Below are 12931 nucleotides of genomic sequence, written 5' to 3' on the forward strand. Positions count from 1 at the left end.
GAGAACATTAAAGACATTAGGGGATATATAGAACTGAATATCGTCAGGCAAAATGGGGCAGATTCAGTGAAAGACATGCAATGGTTGGCTGGATAGCTGCCTCTTCCAGCCTCGCAATTAAACTCTCTAGCACTGCCCTTTTCAATTGGAACGCGCGCCTCAGCCTTGGTGGTTGGGAACATATATATACACACACACAAATAATACAAAATACCTACTCTCATAAATATTGTTATATAATGTCAAATAACTCACCCCAGTTTGGTCTATGAATAAATGCATATGTTTTGGTAAATCTCTAATCTACCCTTATACCAAAAACACTTCAAACGTGATGGCTTTATTGATATGGGTAATAACTTTCCTTTCTTTTAAAATTTTTGTAGTCATCTTATCTTCAAGATTGTCTTATTCGTATGTGGTCCCCTACTTTGCTCCAATATCATATGCCTACCAACTTATCATACGTGATGCCGTTGATGGATGGTCCAAACTTACTCATCCCTCCCCCTAAATCAACAGCAAGATGGGAGAGGGACCAGAAATTTGGAGGTCAAAAGTTGGGAACATTTTCTTGTGGACCACCACATCACATCTCATAGGCTTCAATTTCATACACGTCACATTAACCCTTACAACTTGCTTTAATTACTTAAACATTGAAGTTATTTCAATTAATAAATCAATTTTAATACTTCCCAATATTATCTAAACTTGCGTAATCTTAATCTTATACTCTTTTGTTCTTCTTTTATTATTATTATTATTAATAATACATGTTTTATGTGAGTTGATATTCAAATAATCAGTGGTTAATTGAGACAGCTCCTTAATTAGTTGGGTAATTGAGTTGAGTTAGTTAGTTGTTAAGTAGCATTAGTTATAGATTAATTAAAGAAATACATGTTTTATGCGAGTTGGTATTTAAAAATAATGACATTAAAGGTTTGTGGAAAATAAGTGATCATTAATTTGGCCCTAAAATCTAGTTGGGCAGAAGAAGTTATGAATTAATTAATATTGTAATTTTGAAAAGAAATGTGTGTGAATAAAAGTCAAGGTTATTTGAGCTTATTTTTGGTTATAGTTGGCGGTTATACATTAAATAACTCATCTGTCTTGTGGATGGATATCTACATTTGCTGCCAACTTGCCGACCGACTGACAGACAAACCTCAGCTCAACTACACTAAACACAAACCAAAGCTAACCGCCAACTAGTTATTTAATTAAAACATGGTCTTAAGTTTATTTAATTCAAGCTAATACTAGTTATTGCAATAATGTTTTAATGCATCCCTCTATCTTTAATGAAAAATGTAAGCATAAATTTGTGTATGTTACGTGCCCCAAATTCCTGGAGACCAAACATTATACTCTTTTGTCTTCTACTCTTGAAATGTTCCAACAATTTAGTGCAACTTATTCTAGTTTGAATTAGTTATGAAATATATGATATTCTTAATCTTGAAAAATATATTAGTTAGGAAATATATTTTATAATAATATTTTCATATCTATGCACACTATTGAGTGGTAGATATTGCGTCACAAACAAAGCTACGTGGAATTGTACCTTAAATTCAATACAAACACAATATTTGATGTATGCAAATCCATCAAGGATTGAGAAGGAAAAGTGGAAATATAGGGTGTCATAGTCACAGATAAATGAGAGTTTCATCGCGAAGGAAGCATATCTGCAGATTACGTTGAAGCCCAGCTGCATGTGTGTTGGTTTGTTTTTATTCATTTGTGTGTTATTTTAGTTTTAATTTTTTTTTTTTATTTTGAAATTTGTGGGGTTTTTAGAGCTTGACTACGTCAGGGATGTGAACTGGATACCTATGGATGCAGTCGGCCCAGGGTCCATCCAATGGGGTTTTGATGGTTTTGTTGCATTTCCAAACCGCACTGTTGCACTTGAACCCACTTCCAAATGCGATTTGCCAAATCCTATCGCCTTTCTTCATCCTTCCTTTTGCTTCGATGTATGCCAATTCGTACCAGAGAGAAGACGACGACGTATTGCCCCACCGGTGGAGAGTCATTCTCGACGCCTCCACGTGCTCTGCTGAGAGCTGCAGATTCTTCTGCAGCTCATCGATCACCGCTCGCCCACCCGCGTGGATGCAGAAGTGCTCAAATGCCTGCTTGAAATCGGGGATGTAGGGCTTCCATTTGGGGTTCACGATTTTCCGGCCGATGAGAGTGAGAAGGAAGAGTAGCTGCTCGGAAGCTGGGAGGACGAGTGGGCCGATGGTGGTGATGTTTGACTTCAAAGCCTCTCCGGCTATGGCCATGAGATCCTTGGAAAGCGAAATTCCGACTTTCCCCTCTTTGTCCTGCTCTTCGAAGACGCAGCGGTAGGCCTTGTCGTCGGCTCCTTTGTGAGTGCGTACCACATGAACCAAGCGGTACTTGGCTCGATGACGCTCGGAGCGGCGGTTAGAGAGGAGAATAGCGGCCCCACCCATACGGAAAAGGCAGTTAGGGAGAAGCATGGCTCTCTCGTTTCCTTTGTAATAATTAGGGGTAATGATTTCAGTACTAACCACCACCGCGTTGGAATTGGGATGCACCTGAAGCAAATCGCGAGCTAAATCAATGGAAATCAGCCCCGCACTACACCCCATACCCGACAAATTAAAGCTCTTGATATTACTCCTTAGTTTGTATTTATTAATCACCATAGCCGACAGAGACGGAGTAGGCGAAAACAAACTGCAATTCACAATAAGAATATCGATGTCCTTGGGCTTCATCCCTGTTTTCTGAAACAGAGCATCCATGGCAGAGAAAATGACAAGCTCTGCCTCACCTCTAGCGGCCTCCATGGTTGGTTTGGGGGGGATGTAATGAATAGCAGGGGGCAAACAGGTCTCTTCGCCAAGGCCAGAGCGCTCGAGAATCCGCATCTGAAACTCGACGCTCTTGGGGTTGTTAGTGAGGATGAGACGGGAGTGCTCCATGAAAGTGGAGAAGGGGACACGGCAAGTGACGGGAGGCTTGAAGCAGGCGTAATCAACGAGGTAGATGGTTCGAGGCTTGGACATGAAGTAGACAGTAGCGACGAAGATGATGAAGAAGGAGGAACATAGGATTTGGAGGAGATCGAAGTGGAGAGATCGCCAGAGGTTGAGAATCTCATCAGGACCCATTCGAAGAACCTGAAGGAAAATAGCGATAATGAGAGGGATTAGGGTGAGAGTTATAATGTGGTTCACCAGATACTGATACCCAAGCTTGACATACTTGAGCTTGACGGAGGTGGAGAAATCCGGCAAGATGGGAGGCATTTTGGAAAGNATATTCCTCCAAAAAAAAAAAAAAAAAAAATGAAGAAGAGAGTATGAGATGTAATAGAGAGGAAGGAAGAAGATGAGAGATATAAAGAGGAGGAGGAGGAGGAGGAGACAGGCAATGAAGAAGGCAGATGAGGCGATTAAATGAGCCACTTCACGTCACTCAACGCCCACTTAACCTTTTTTTTTTTTTCTTTTTTCTTTTTCTTTTTCAGTTCACACTCAACTTTTATATTGAATCCCTCATATTAGTTAGTGTTCATCAACCCCATATTAACATAATACATGATATCAACATATTCATAATGACATCAAAATTCGACAATTTAGATTAATATTAATAAGAAGAAAGTTGAAGTACAATATCCATGATTTTACCTCTTTTTTCTTTTTCCCTTTTGAACTACTTTGTGGGAGTATTCAAAACTTTCATATGCTAATTAATTTGCTACGCTTTTCTTAATTCATGTATATCTTCTTTTCCCTTTTTTACTTTGCTTTTGCATCTATTAATATTTACTATTTTATATAAACTCCTTTTAATTCAATATTCAAATATTTTCATTTTAAAACATTTTATTTCCTTCTCTCAGTTAAATTTTTTTTAAAATGAGTTTTAGCATAAATAGATAATCATGTGAATATTGTATTTTATTTAAATTGTCACATATATTTTTATTATAAATAATACTAAATGCAGTTTGACAGCCCAATAGGATGGATGTTTAAATTTTCATTGCCACCTGTTGAACTAGAAAACCTAAAATGGTGGACGGCTTCGCTTAATTAATGAATGAATCACATATCTTCACAATTTTACTTACTTTAATTAACTTTCCTTCTTTATTTTTTCTTTTAAAAAAATAGTTTAAATTCGCTATTTATCCATACAAATGTAGTTTAACTAGTTTTAGATACATATATTGTACGAGAAGTCACGTGTAGAACTAAAAAGATACGCCCACCAACTACCATGAAAGACTGATCATAAATAATCGGTTTTTAAAATAAATATTACTTTTTTGAAAAGATAAATAAATATTTGTATTGGATATAAACTTGGATTTGAGAATGAATACACGTGGTTATTATTATTTGAATTGAAGGCAGTAAAACTATAGAAAACATTATTACATTTATTGTATAATATGGATCATTTTATTTTATTGAAAAATTGTATACGAGTGTAATGTGGAAAGATGGATATAAAACAAATGTTTGTTACTTGTCATTTTCATGATAATATATGCAATTGACGTGGAAAATATTTTGACTATTAACTATTAATTAATATTAATATTCAGTCGATAGGTATATTATTTCATCTCCATTCAACTTTAACTAAATATATATAATAAAATTGTCGATTTGAACCAGTTGAGTGAATAATACATCAATTACAATTTAAAATATGGATGGGTTAATTTCGATTTTATAAGATGTATATAAACTGACAAGTGGATGAATTAAATAAATGGCCATATTCCATAAATGAATCCCTGAAAAGTGTCTTTAAACGACATTATACACCATTGTTTGATTGATTATGAATCTTTATAAATTTAATTCCAAGTTTGAATCATATTATTTGGATGGTGTTGAGAAGTCTGTAGGCAATTTGAGGGTAAGACAAGTTTTGAGATTCTTTTATATTTCTCGTTATGGCAAACCTAATTCTCCTCTTTATTATATGAGTCCCGTTGGCGCAACAAATGTGGCTGCTTTTGAGGTCATCTTTACCAAACCAAAATCCTATCAAATTTTACTTCTATTTTACATTGACGTGAGATGGAGAACAAAGTATTCTTTATAAGGGTGTGAAAGTCACTGTCTAATAGATGCGTTTTAAAATCATAAAATTGACGATGATATATGATGAACCAAAGCGGATAATATATGCTAGCGACGGACCTAGGCTCTTACAAGTATAGTTTTTGTTTTAAAGGGCATTAACTAAAAAGGAAAAAAGAAAAAAGAAAACAGTCGAAACAATTAACATATATGGGAGAAAAGAAGTTGTTGTAATGGGATCACACCAGAAGTACATGCAGTGTTTCTTTAATAATTAAAAAAAAAATTTAAATTAAATTTATTAATTTTAAATTTTAAGAAAAATGACAGTAAAAAATATTGTTGGATTTTGATTGACAAACTGTTGAAGGTAGAGCTTTGGATTTAGAAGCAGTTGACTTTTTTTATGATGTTTTTATGACATTAGTGAGGATATACAACTAAAAATCAACCAAATATTAAATGTGCACTAAACGACAAGGGAGAATCACAATCCACTTAAATGTTTGTTTGTTTGTTTGTTTTTTTTTTTTTTAATAAAACAAATAATTGAATATTCCACGTGGCATAATAAACAATTTCATCCATTTCTTCGGTGGCCTATTTGAATATAATAATAATAATGTATTATATTCATTCCTTTCTCATTAAACATCATTCAAATAAATAAGTTATTTTCTAATTTTAAAACTTTTATGAATTTGTTAATTCAAATTTATTAAATATATAGACTACAAAAATTGTTATACTCAACTTAAAAAGGCTTAGTATTAAAATCTTCATAAATGACAATTCGTATATAGTTGAATGAATAAAAAAAATATAAAAAAAAAAGGATTTATAAAAAAAGGTGACAGTTGAAATAAATTCAATTTACTATAGACCATAACCTCTCAACTAATACTTATTATTTATGAGTTATATTTATTTGGGGTGAGAGCATGGTTTGACTTATAAATTCATTCATATTAGTAAGTGATTTTATTTAATTAAACGAGTATATAGAAGGGAAAAAAAATTAGTCTTTTTTAACTTATAAATTTTTTATTTAATTTTGTATTAAATTGGACAATATGAAAAATTCAAACTTATCGGAGTATTTTATTGAATTGTAGGCGTGAGCAATAATTTTGGTGTTTGAAAATAATACAGTATTTAAAACCGTGGACAGAAGAGGACACGTGTTGGAACCACGTGGCGTACAGTAGACACAATGAGAAATGAATAGAAGAAAAGAAAGAGAAAAAAAGGGGGTTCGTACGTTGGTTCAGGGAAATTTAATAATACAAGTAGGATGGAGAGAGACGTGGCGGAGAATGGTTGGTCCACATAGGCAACAGCAATTAATAGGAGATTATAATTCGGAGGGGTTGGACCAACCAGCTCCCAACTACCAACCCGATCCGAAAGGCCATCCCGCAGCCCACTCGGCTCCAGCGTTAATAAACGCAATTTTGCGCATTAAATGTTTATTATTCTAATTATTTCACCAACCCCTACCCGATAATCTAATTAATTTTGACTAACCAATTCAGAATTGGGTTACATTTCTCTTTCTCCATTTCAATTTTGTTAAATTTTTAGAAAACAGAAAATTTGGATCCTTATTCCTTCAAAAATTGGGTTATAAGATTTAAGATTATGACAAAAACCAAGAATATTTTTGTTTGTAATGGACATTAGTGATGGTTTGTATATGGTAAAAATTTAATATGAGTTTTTTTATATAACATGGTAGATAAATATGATTTTTTTTAAAAAAAAAATAATTAAGAAAAAACAATCTAACTAAAAAATAAAAAAGTTAAATTGTTTGACTCAGCCAATCTAAAATTTTGGCGGTTACAATATTCACTTTGTTTTATTCATTTATTGAATTTATAGGAAAGTATATAGGAAAGTATTGAGCTTTAATTTTCTACCATTTTCATGGTACAATAAATATGAGCTATGGGAGGGAGGCTTAGCAATCCTCCAAGTGATTTTGTTTTAAATGAAAAAGTAGATGCAAAAATGAAAGATTGAAATTTGTGTTAAATTTTTAACAGTGAAATTTGTTTATTTTGAAAATAACAAGTGTGTTGAAGAATCCTTCTTCCTCTAGCTCTCATATTGAGTCAAAATCATGGAGGTTCACTGGTTTTCTGGGTAACTCTGAAACAAATAATAGGATAGGACTTCAATAAAAAGCTGGGATATTGATCAATTCCGAAGAATCTCCTTGGTTACTACAAGAGGAGACTTAAATGATATCCTTCTAAATTGTGTAAAGGACTTGCACATTTCTTGGTAATGAAGCCATTTTGAGCTTGTTAAAGTGGTTGCCAAGAATCAATTGAATTTGTCATGTATCCCTTTTGGATGAAGCTGAAACCCCTCCAAAAGCACTATTACATACCCTTTAAGTTTGAAGAACATTGGACATTTCATGATTCTTGCAAAAGTATTATTAAGAACAATGGTTTTTGGGATTTTGATCCTTTTAACCCTATTAAATTAGAGCATATTACATTTTTTTTTTTTAACATTTATTTTCGTAAATGAATGATTATTTTTACATTTATCGTCGGCTCTGATGCAGCCATGTCACAAAGACTCCTACATTGTCATATCAAGATCACGATGGAAACCAACTCAAAACTAAAACATTTGCTGATAGTATGCGACTTACAAGTAACTTTCTTCGTTGGTTGGCCATTATTGCTATCTTTTCCCATCTGATGAAAGTAGATACACCAGCTGCCTGCTATCAGCCGCGACAGCCACCACACCTGTCTCTTTATTATCAGTTGCAATACAAAAAACACTTGCACCTATAATGGAGAAACTGAAGAAATTAAACACAAATGGTACTGGAAATGAATACTTCTTTTAAAAGATCCGATGGTCTCCAACGGCACTACATGATGATAAACAGATCTCATATTTCCATTTTCTAACTCTTATAGCTTGTCTCTAATTTGTAAACATGTTTACACTTTTTGACTCTTTGTTTCTTCTCTTGATGAGTTGGGAGAGTTATGGAAATGTTTTCAATATAGTGAGGACATGAATTTTTTTAGCCTTGTGCAAAAGAAATGGTGCACGTTATGGGAGGCATTAGTCACCGATGCAAGGATGCATAGTGTGGCAATTCTGTAGTTTTCATAGTTTTGAGTGAGCAATATTCTAGTAATAGTTTGTTGAGACTTTCCTTGTTCAAGCTAGTTCTTAATTTGTAGCTCAGGTTGGTAAGCTAAATTAGTTATTATTATCTTGCCATTAGTTGATGAGTTTACTATTTAAGTCCAGGAGCTTAAGCTAATAAATGTGTGCAACCACATTTTGACATTTGGAGGCTGTGATCCCTCGAAGACCATATTTTTTTCTGTTTAAACTTCGAGCAAGTTGGAGTCTAACACATACCTGTAAAACGAAGAAGAGTGCCCAATTTATTTCCTGTAGACAATGCCCACCCGAGTCCGAATGATACCTCGACCAGCTGATGCCCCAGTGGCAGTCTCTATAAAGTGAAAGAAAACACTAAATCATCTAACAGTGCTGGTAACAAAATAAATGAATATGACGAATTCTCAGATGGCTGGAATAATCAAGTTCCATTCTCTAGCCAGACTACTAATTAATTTCCAAATATCTACTTGTAGTTTTACTGGAAGTTGAACAGTTAGAAACAGAACAAATTAATTATCTTCTGTTATCATAAAACTTAAACTATTATCGTTTGCATATAATAATGGAATACTTTGCAGTCACTAAATCATAGTATTTTATCCTGTGATACTACGTTGATGAGACAAGTACATCATATCAGAATGAAATTAACGTCTAAGACCCAGAAACTCAAAAAGTGTGCCAAATTTGAAATGATGATAGCACACTACCTTAAATCCAGCTACGCACCAAATGTGACCGTACTGTCAGCAAGTAGCATTAGTTTCCACAATTCTGCATGATTTATCTGACAATCCATTGGTAAATAGTCATGTGAATCTCGAGAATCTGATATGGTTGAGGCAAACAGCCATATGGCAGAGTCCTTTAGCTGAAGTAAGGAATGTTCCTCGGTGTTCTTTGAGCTTGTACTCATTGCACACAACAGCTCTTTAACATAGTCCCTTGCATTACAGTTGCTGGTAAAGTTTTCCGTTCGCTTCCAACTAAACAAACAAAGTGGAAAGATTGACAAACTGAGACACTCGTAGTAAAGAACCTAGAGCACGTTTTGGGATATCCCTAAAACAAATAACAGTACCTTTAAGATGCTAGCAAACATTCAAAGAAAATTACCTTCCCAATCTTCCTTCAAAACAGGTGTGTCTAGAAGTCCTGAATTATGCTTCTTGTTGGCTCTCAGTGATGCTTCAACACACTTGTTACAATGACTTCCTTACTTAATGCCTCTGGATATGCGGAGGTCCTTCTTACACTTGAATCATTTGCATTCTGAGCTGAAAAAAGGAGATGGCATAACATCAATTACTAGATTATCATAGTTAATAAATTGGTTGTAAAGGAGTTTTGCGCCTCAAAACCAAATTTAGTTAACATGGAAGAATGTCATAGAAATGCTCTTTTTAAGTACAAATGAAGTTTAAAGTAGTAATGGTGTTATCATTAGTGAATGATTGGTAATAACTAAATTGCTAGGGTAAGAAAGAATGTATCCATGATACCAAATTCTCACCATGCGGGAGTTGAGAAAAGGATCCACTCGAACAAGGTTGCTCTCGCATTGCTTTCTATATAATCCGTAGGAGTTTACTTGTCCACTTTCAAGGAATTTATTTGAAGATTTAATGGGCATTTATCCATCCTTTTATTATTACGCATAGTTTCATCAGAAAGTACTCTACCAGAAGAGGTACAGCCGAGAGGACATTCTGAAACGTAAAATGACCCTCTTGACTTGTTCCATGCACATTCCACCAATTTCACTGTCACGGGACTTTTTGCTTCCAGTGGCTTCATGATAATTTACCAACAACTCATCATTCATGCAACCACAGAATTGGAATCCACTAGAATCAATAGGTTTCATATCTTCCTTACCTCGACCACTGTCTGCAACAGAAGAGAAGTTGCCATTTATGTATGCACGGTCATAATGTTGCTCGCCCTCCAGATTGTCAGGACCATGTTTGGGAAGCACAAAACTTGGGACAGCGGATTCGTACTTCCCATGCAGTATGTGCATGTATTCCTGCTTTGCTCTATCTTCTTTCTTCTATACGTCTTTTGTATTTCCATCTGCAGATGAATAAAAATATATTTTAATAAAACTAAAAAGTTTGTATATGCATACATATCAAATGTGTCAATGTATTTGTCAAACGTTAATAACAATAGGTACAGGTTAATTATAAATTACCACAAGGAAACCCTAAACAAATTAGAAGTGGCTGTCTTTTTCCGGTTAGAATTCTCCTTAAGCAGAGGAATTGCTTGTGGAAGCAAAAAAATCATCATTGACTTCACAATGTATTGTCCTAATGAATCAAAATCATTTCTTTTGGAGCCTGAGTTCGTGTTCAAGAGCAAATTTTCTTCTGGTAGCATGAACAAAGTAGTTAAAAACACCATGGAGATGCAAAGTTAGCTGGCAATTTATGAATTTTTATCCTTTCCTGTACACGTTGCAGGTACTGATGCCAAAGAAGTTGCTGAGCTATTATTTTTTCTTTTCGCCTCTGTAAAGGAACTATCTTTAATTAGTTTCTTTACATACATGCCACAAAAACCTTGATTCACTTCATTGACAGACGCTGAGCTTGACAGTTTTTCGGTCATGGATCTAATTCCTGAACCCCAATTTCCTACTTTTTTTAGATTAGCACTATTGAATAACTTTTCCATTTCGATTCCATGATTCCTCCTTCTCTTTCTTGCAATCTTCGATCTTTCATGGCAAGAAACTAATTCCGACTGATTGAGACTTCCACCGGTGAAATTGAAGGTAGAAAATTAACCATGGCGCTTGAGATTGCATGAATTCAGTTCCTCTTGTGCGGATACACAAGAGTACCATTTCACTGGTGAAATTGAAGTTGCTCAGTGGAGATATATTCAAACTAAGAACATAAGGTCCTCAATTTTACCTTCCAATTGACTTGTCACTTGAGCATTTACTCAAAGCAAGGAATTCAAGAATGAAAAATGTTAACATGGTTGAAGAATATTTTGGAAAGGAGACACAACAGAGTTAGTTACCGATCATAGAAAATGCAAGGAATTCTAAAAGGTTACGGTATGATAGGACTCGTTTATTAGTGGTTGACTCTACTGGTTAAAGGGATCCGTATAAAAATGCAAATCTAAGAAGCAAACAGACTGTATGTTAAAAGAGAAAAGTTATACCTCCCCTCCATCAACCTTGCATGAAGACGCTTCCCGTGCCAAATATTAGTGAAGAGGCAGCCTCTCCTCTGAAAATGAACGTCCATCCATGGACAAAATCTGCAAGGGACGATGTAACCTTTCAATAAATATTTTCCAATGACACGAGAATCAGAGATATTCAATACTTAATACGAAGGTGATACGCACCATAAATAAAAGCCCCTTCGGAGACTAGCCAGATTGCCCATCTGGATAGGGAAATCGATCTTTACCCTACACAATAATGCAATGATTACAGTAGGTCCTCAGTTGAGATTTCTTATCTAGAATCATGTAAATGCATCTTCTCTTAACTTCTTGAAGCTCTAATGGGAGGATCTCTTATAAAGAAAGATAATGGGAATCATCAATATCAGATTTATCTCTACTACAATGCAGAGTTGAAATAGACACACCTAGATAACAAATAAGTCACTCCATAATTATCCATCAGTAAATAATTCATAAAACACATTTAAACTACCACATGAAACTCCAAAATCTATATTCCTAGCTCTCTTTGACATTTACTGTTCTTGATCTAAAACACCTCTTCAGGTATATTAAATTTGCAACTACAACAACCACTCGAAAAATAACAAAAATGGTAATTAGTTCAGCAAGCAGTTCGAATTGACAAATTCGTCAATTGGTCCAAAGTTTCCCTGGATATTGGAACTCTGGATATTTGACTCTCCTGAAGATTGCGGTGACACTAAATGGAATTTAGTGTGCATTAATACCAAATCCAATTTACAACAAATTCGCACTACTCAAAATTAATTTATCAGATAAGCTTCATGAAGTAGACAATCTGATTTTACTTGCAAATTGGGATCAACTAATTTTTACCAATTCTAGATCGCAAAACCTACCCAGATAAGCTTGCAATCGCTTCAAAACAACCAATTATCAGAAAAGAAATCTTTTCAAAGCAACCAAGTCGAAAAATACAGAACAGAATTCCAAAGGGAACAAACTATGTTACAAGCATCACATGCTTTCCACTAGAGGTGATAGGCAAACTATCAAATAAACATAGAAATATATAATCGGAAATAGCAACATCACCACCGCGATAAATGAAATCAGTTACAGCAGACATATAAATCAGAATATGCAGGGCAAAATAAATCGAATATGAACCCTAGAGCTCCAGTACTTCTTGTCCCAATGTGTCCACTGTACAACGATCCGATGGAAATTATCTCAAGACTGGCATCTGCCTCTTCTTTGAGTTGAGCTCTTGTCATTGGAAGGAAAAATAAAACAGGTCCACAGAGGATATTAAGAATAATGGTGGAACTCGTTGAAGAACTAGGCGTGGAAGTTGATTTTCCGAAAATCCTCCGTAGACAGAAAGACGAGTGAGTGCGGGAAGGAAAATTGCAGGACGTTTTATGGCGGGTTCATATTTCCCCCTCCATCGGCGCAAGTACTGGTTAAAAGGTAAGTCGAAA

General features: G+C 34.8%; 1 protein-coding gene and 1 long non-coding RNA gene across 9 annotated transcripts; both read right to left on the reverse strand.

Moving 5' to 3' along the window:
- Positions 1-1543: 1543 nt before the first annotated feature.
- On the reverse strand, positions 1544-3306 carry LOC111787789 (3-ketoacyl-CoA synthase 5). The gene has a single exon (XM_023667843.1). The coding sequence runs from the start codon at positions 3297-3299 to the stop codon at positions 1809-1811; it is 1491 nt and encodes a 496-aa protein (XP_023523611.1). The 5' UTR covers positions 3300-3306; the 3' UTR covers positions 1544-1808.
- A 4313-nt stretch (positions 3307-7619) lies between these two features.
- Positions 7620-12931, reverse strand: LOC111787496. Of its 8 annotated transcripts, none has more exons than XR_002813994.1 (9): positions 12634-12930; positions 11640-11705; positions 11451-11549; positions 10146-10343; positions 9781-10058; positions 9384-9544; positions 8978-9253; positions 8502-8598; positions 7620-7867 (listed from the first exon to the last, which is right to left on the reverse strand). It is a non-coding gene; the product is annotated as an uncharacterized LOC111787496 (long non-coding RNA). The 8 variants fall into 8 exon arrangements; XR_002813993.1 differs by having other exon boundaries at positions 12618-12930; XR_002813996.1 differs by having other exon boundaries at positions 7620-7694; positions 7768-7867; positions 11640-12930.

The sequence above is a fragment of the Cucurbita pepo genome, chromosome LG01 (assembly GCF_002806865.2).
Source record: "Cucurbita pepo subsp. pepo cultivar mu-cu-16 chromosome LG01, ASM280686v2, whole genome shotgun sequence".
Classification (NCBI taxonomy): Eukaryota; Viridiplantae; Streptophyta; class Magnoliopsida; order Cucurbitales; family Cucurbitaceae; genus Cucurbita; species Cucurbita pepo.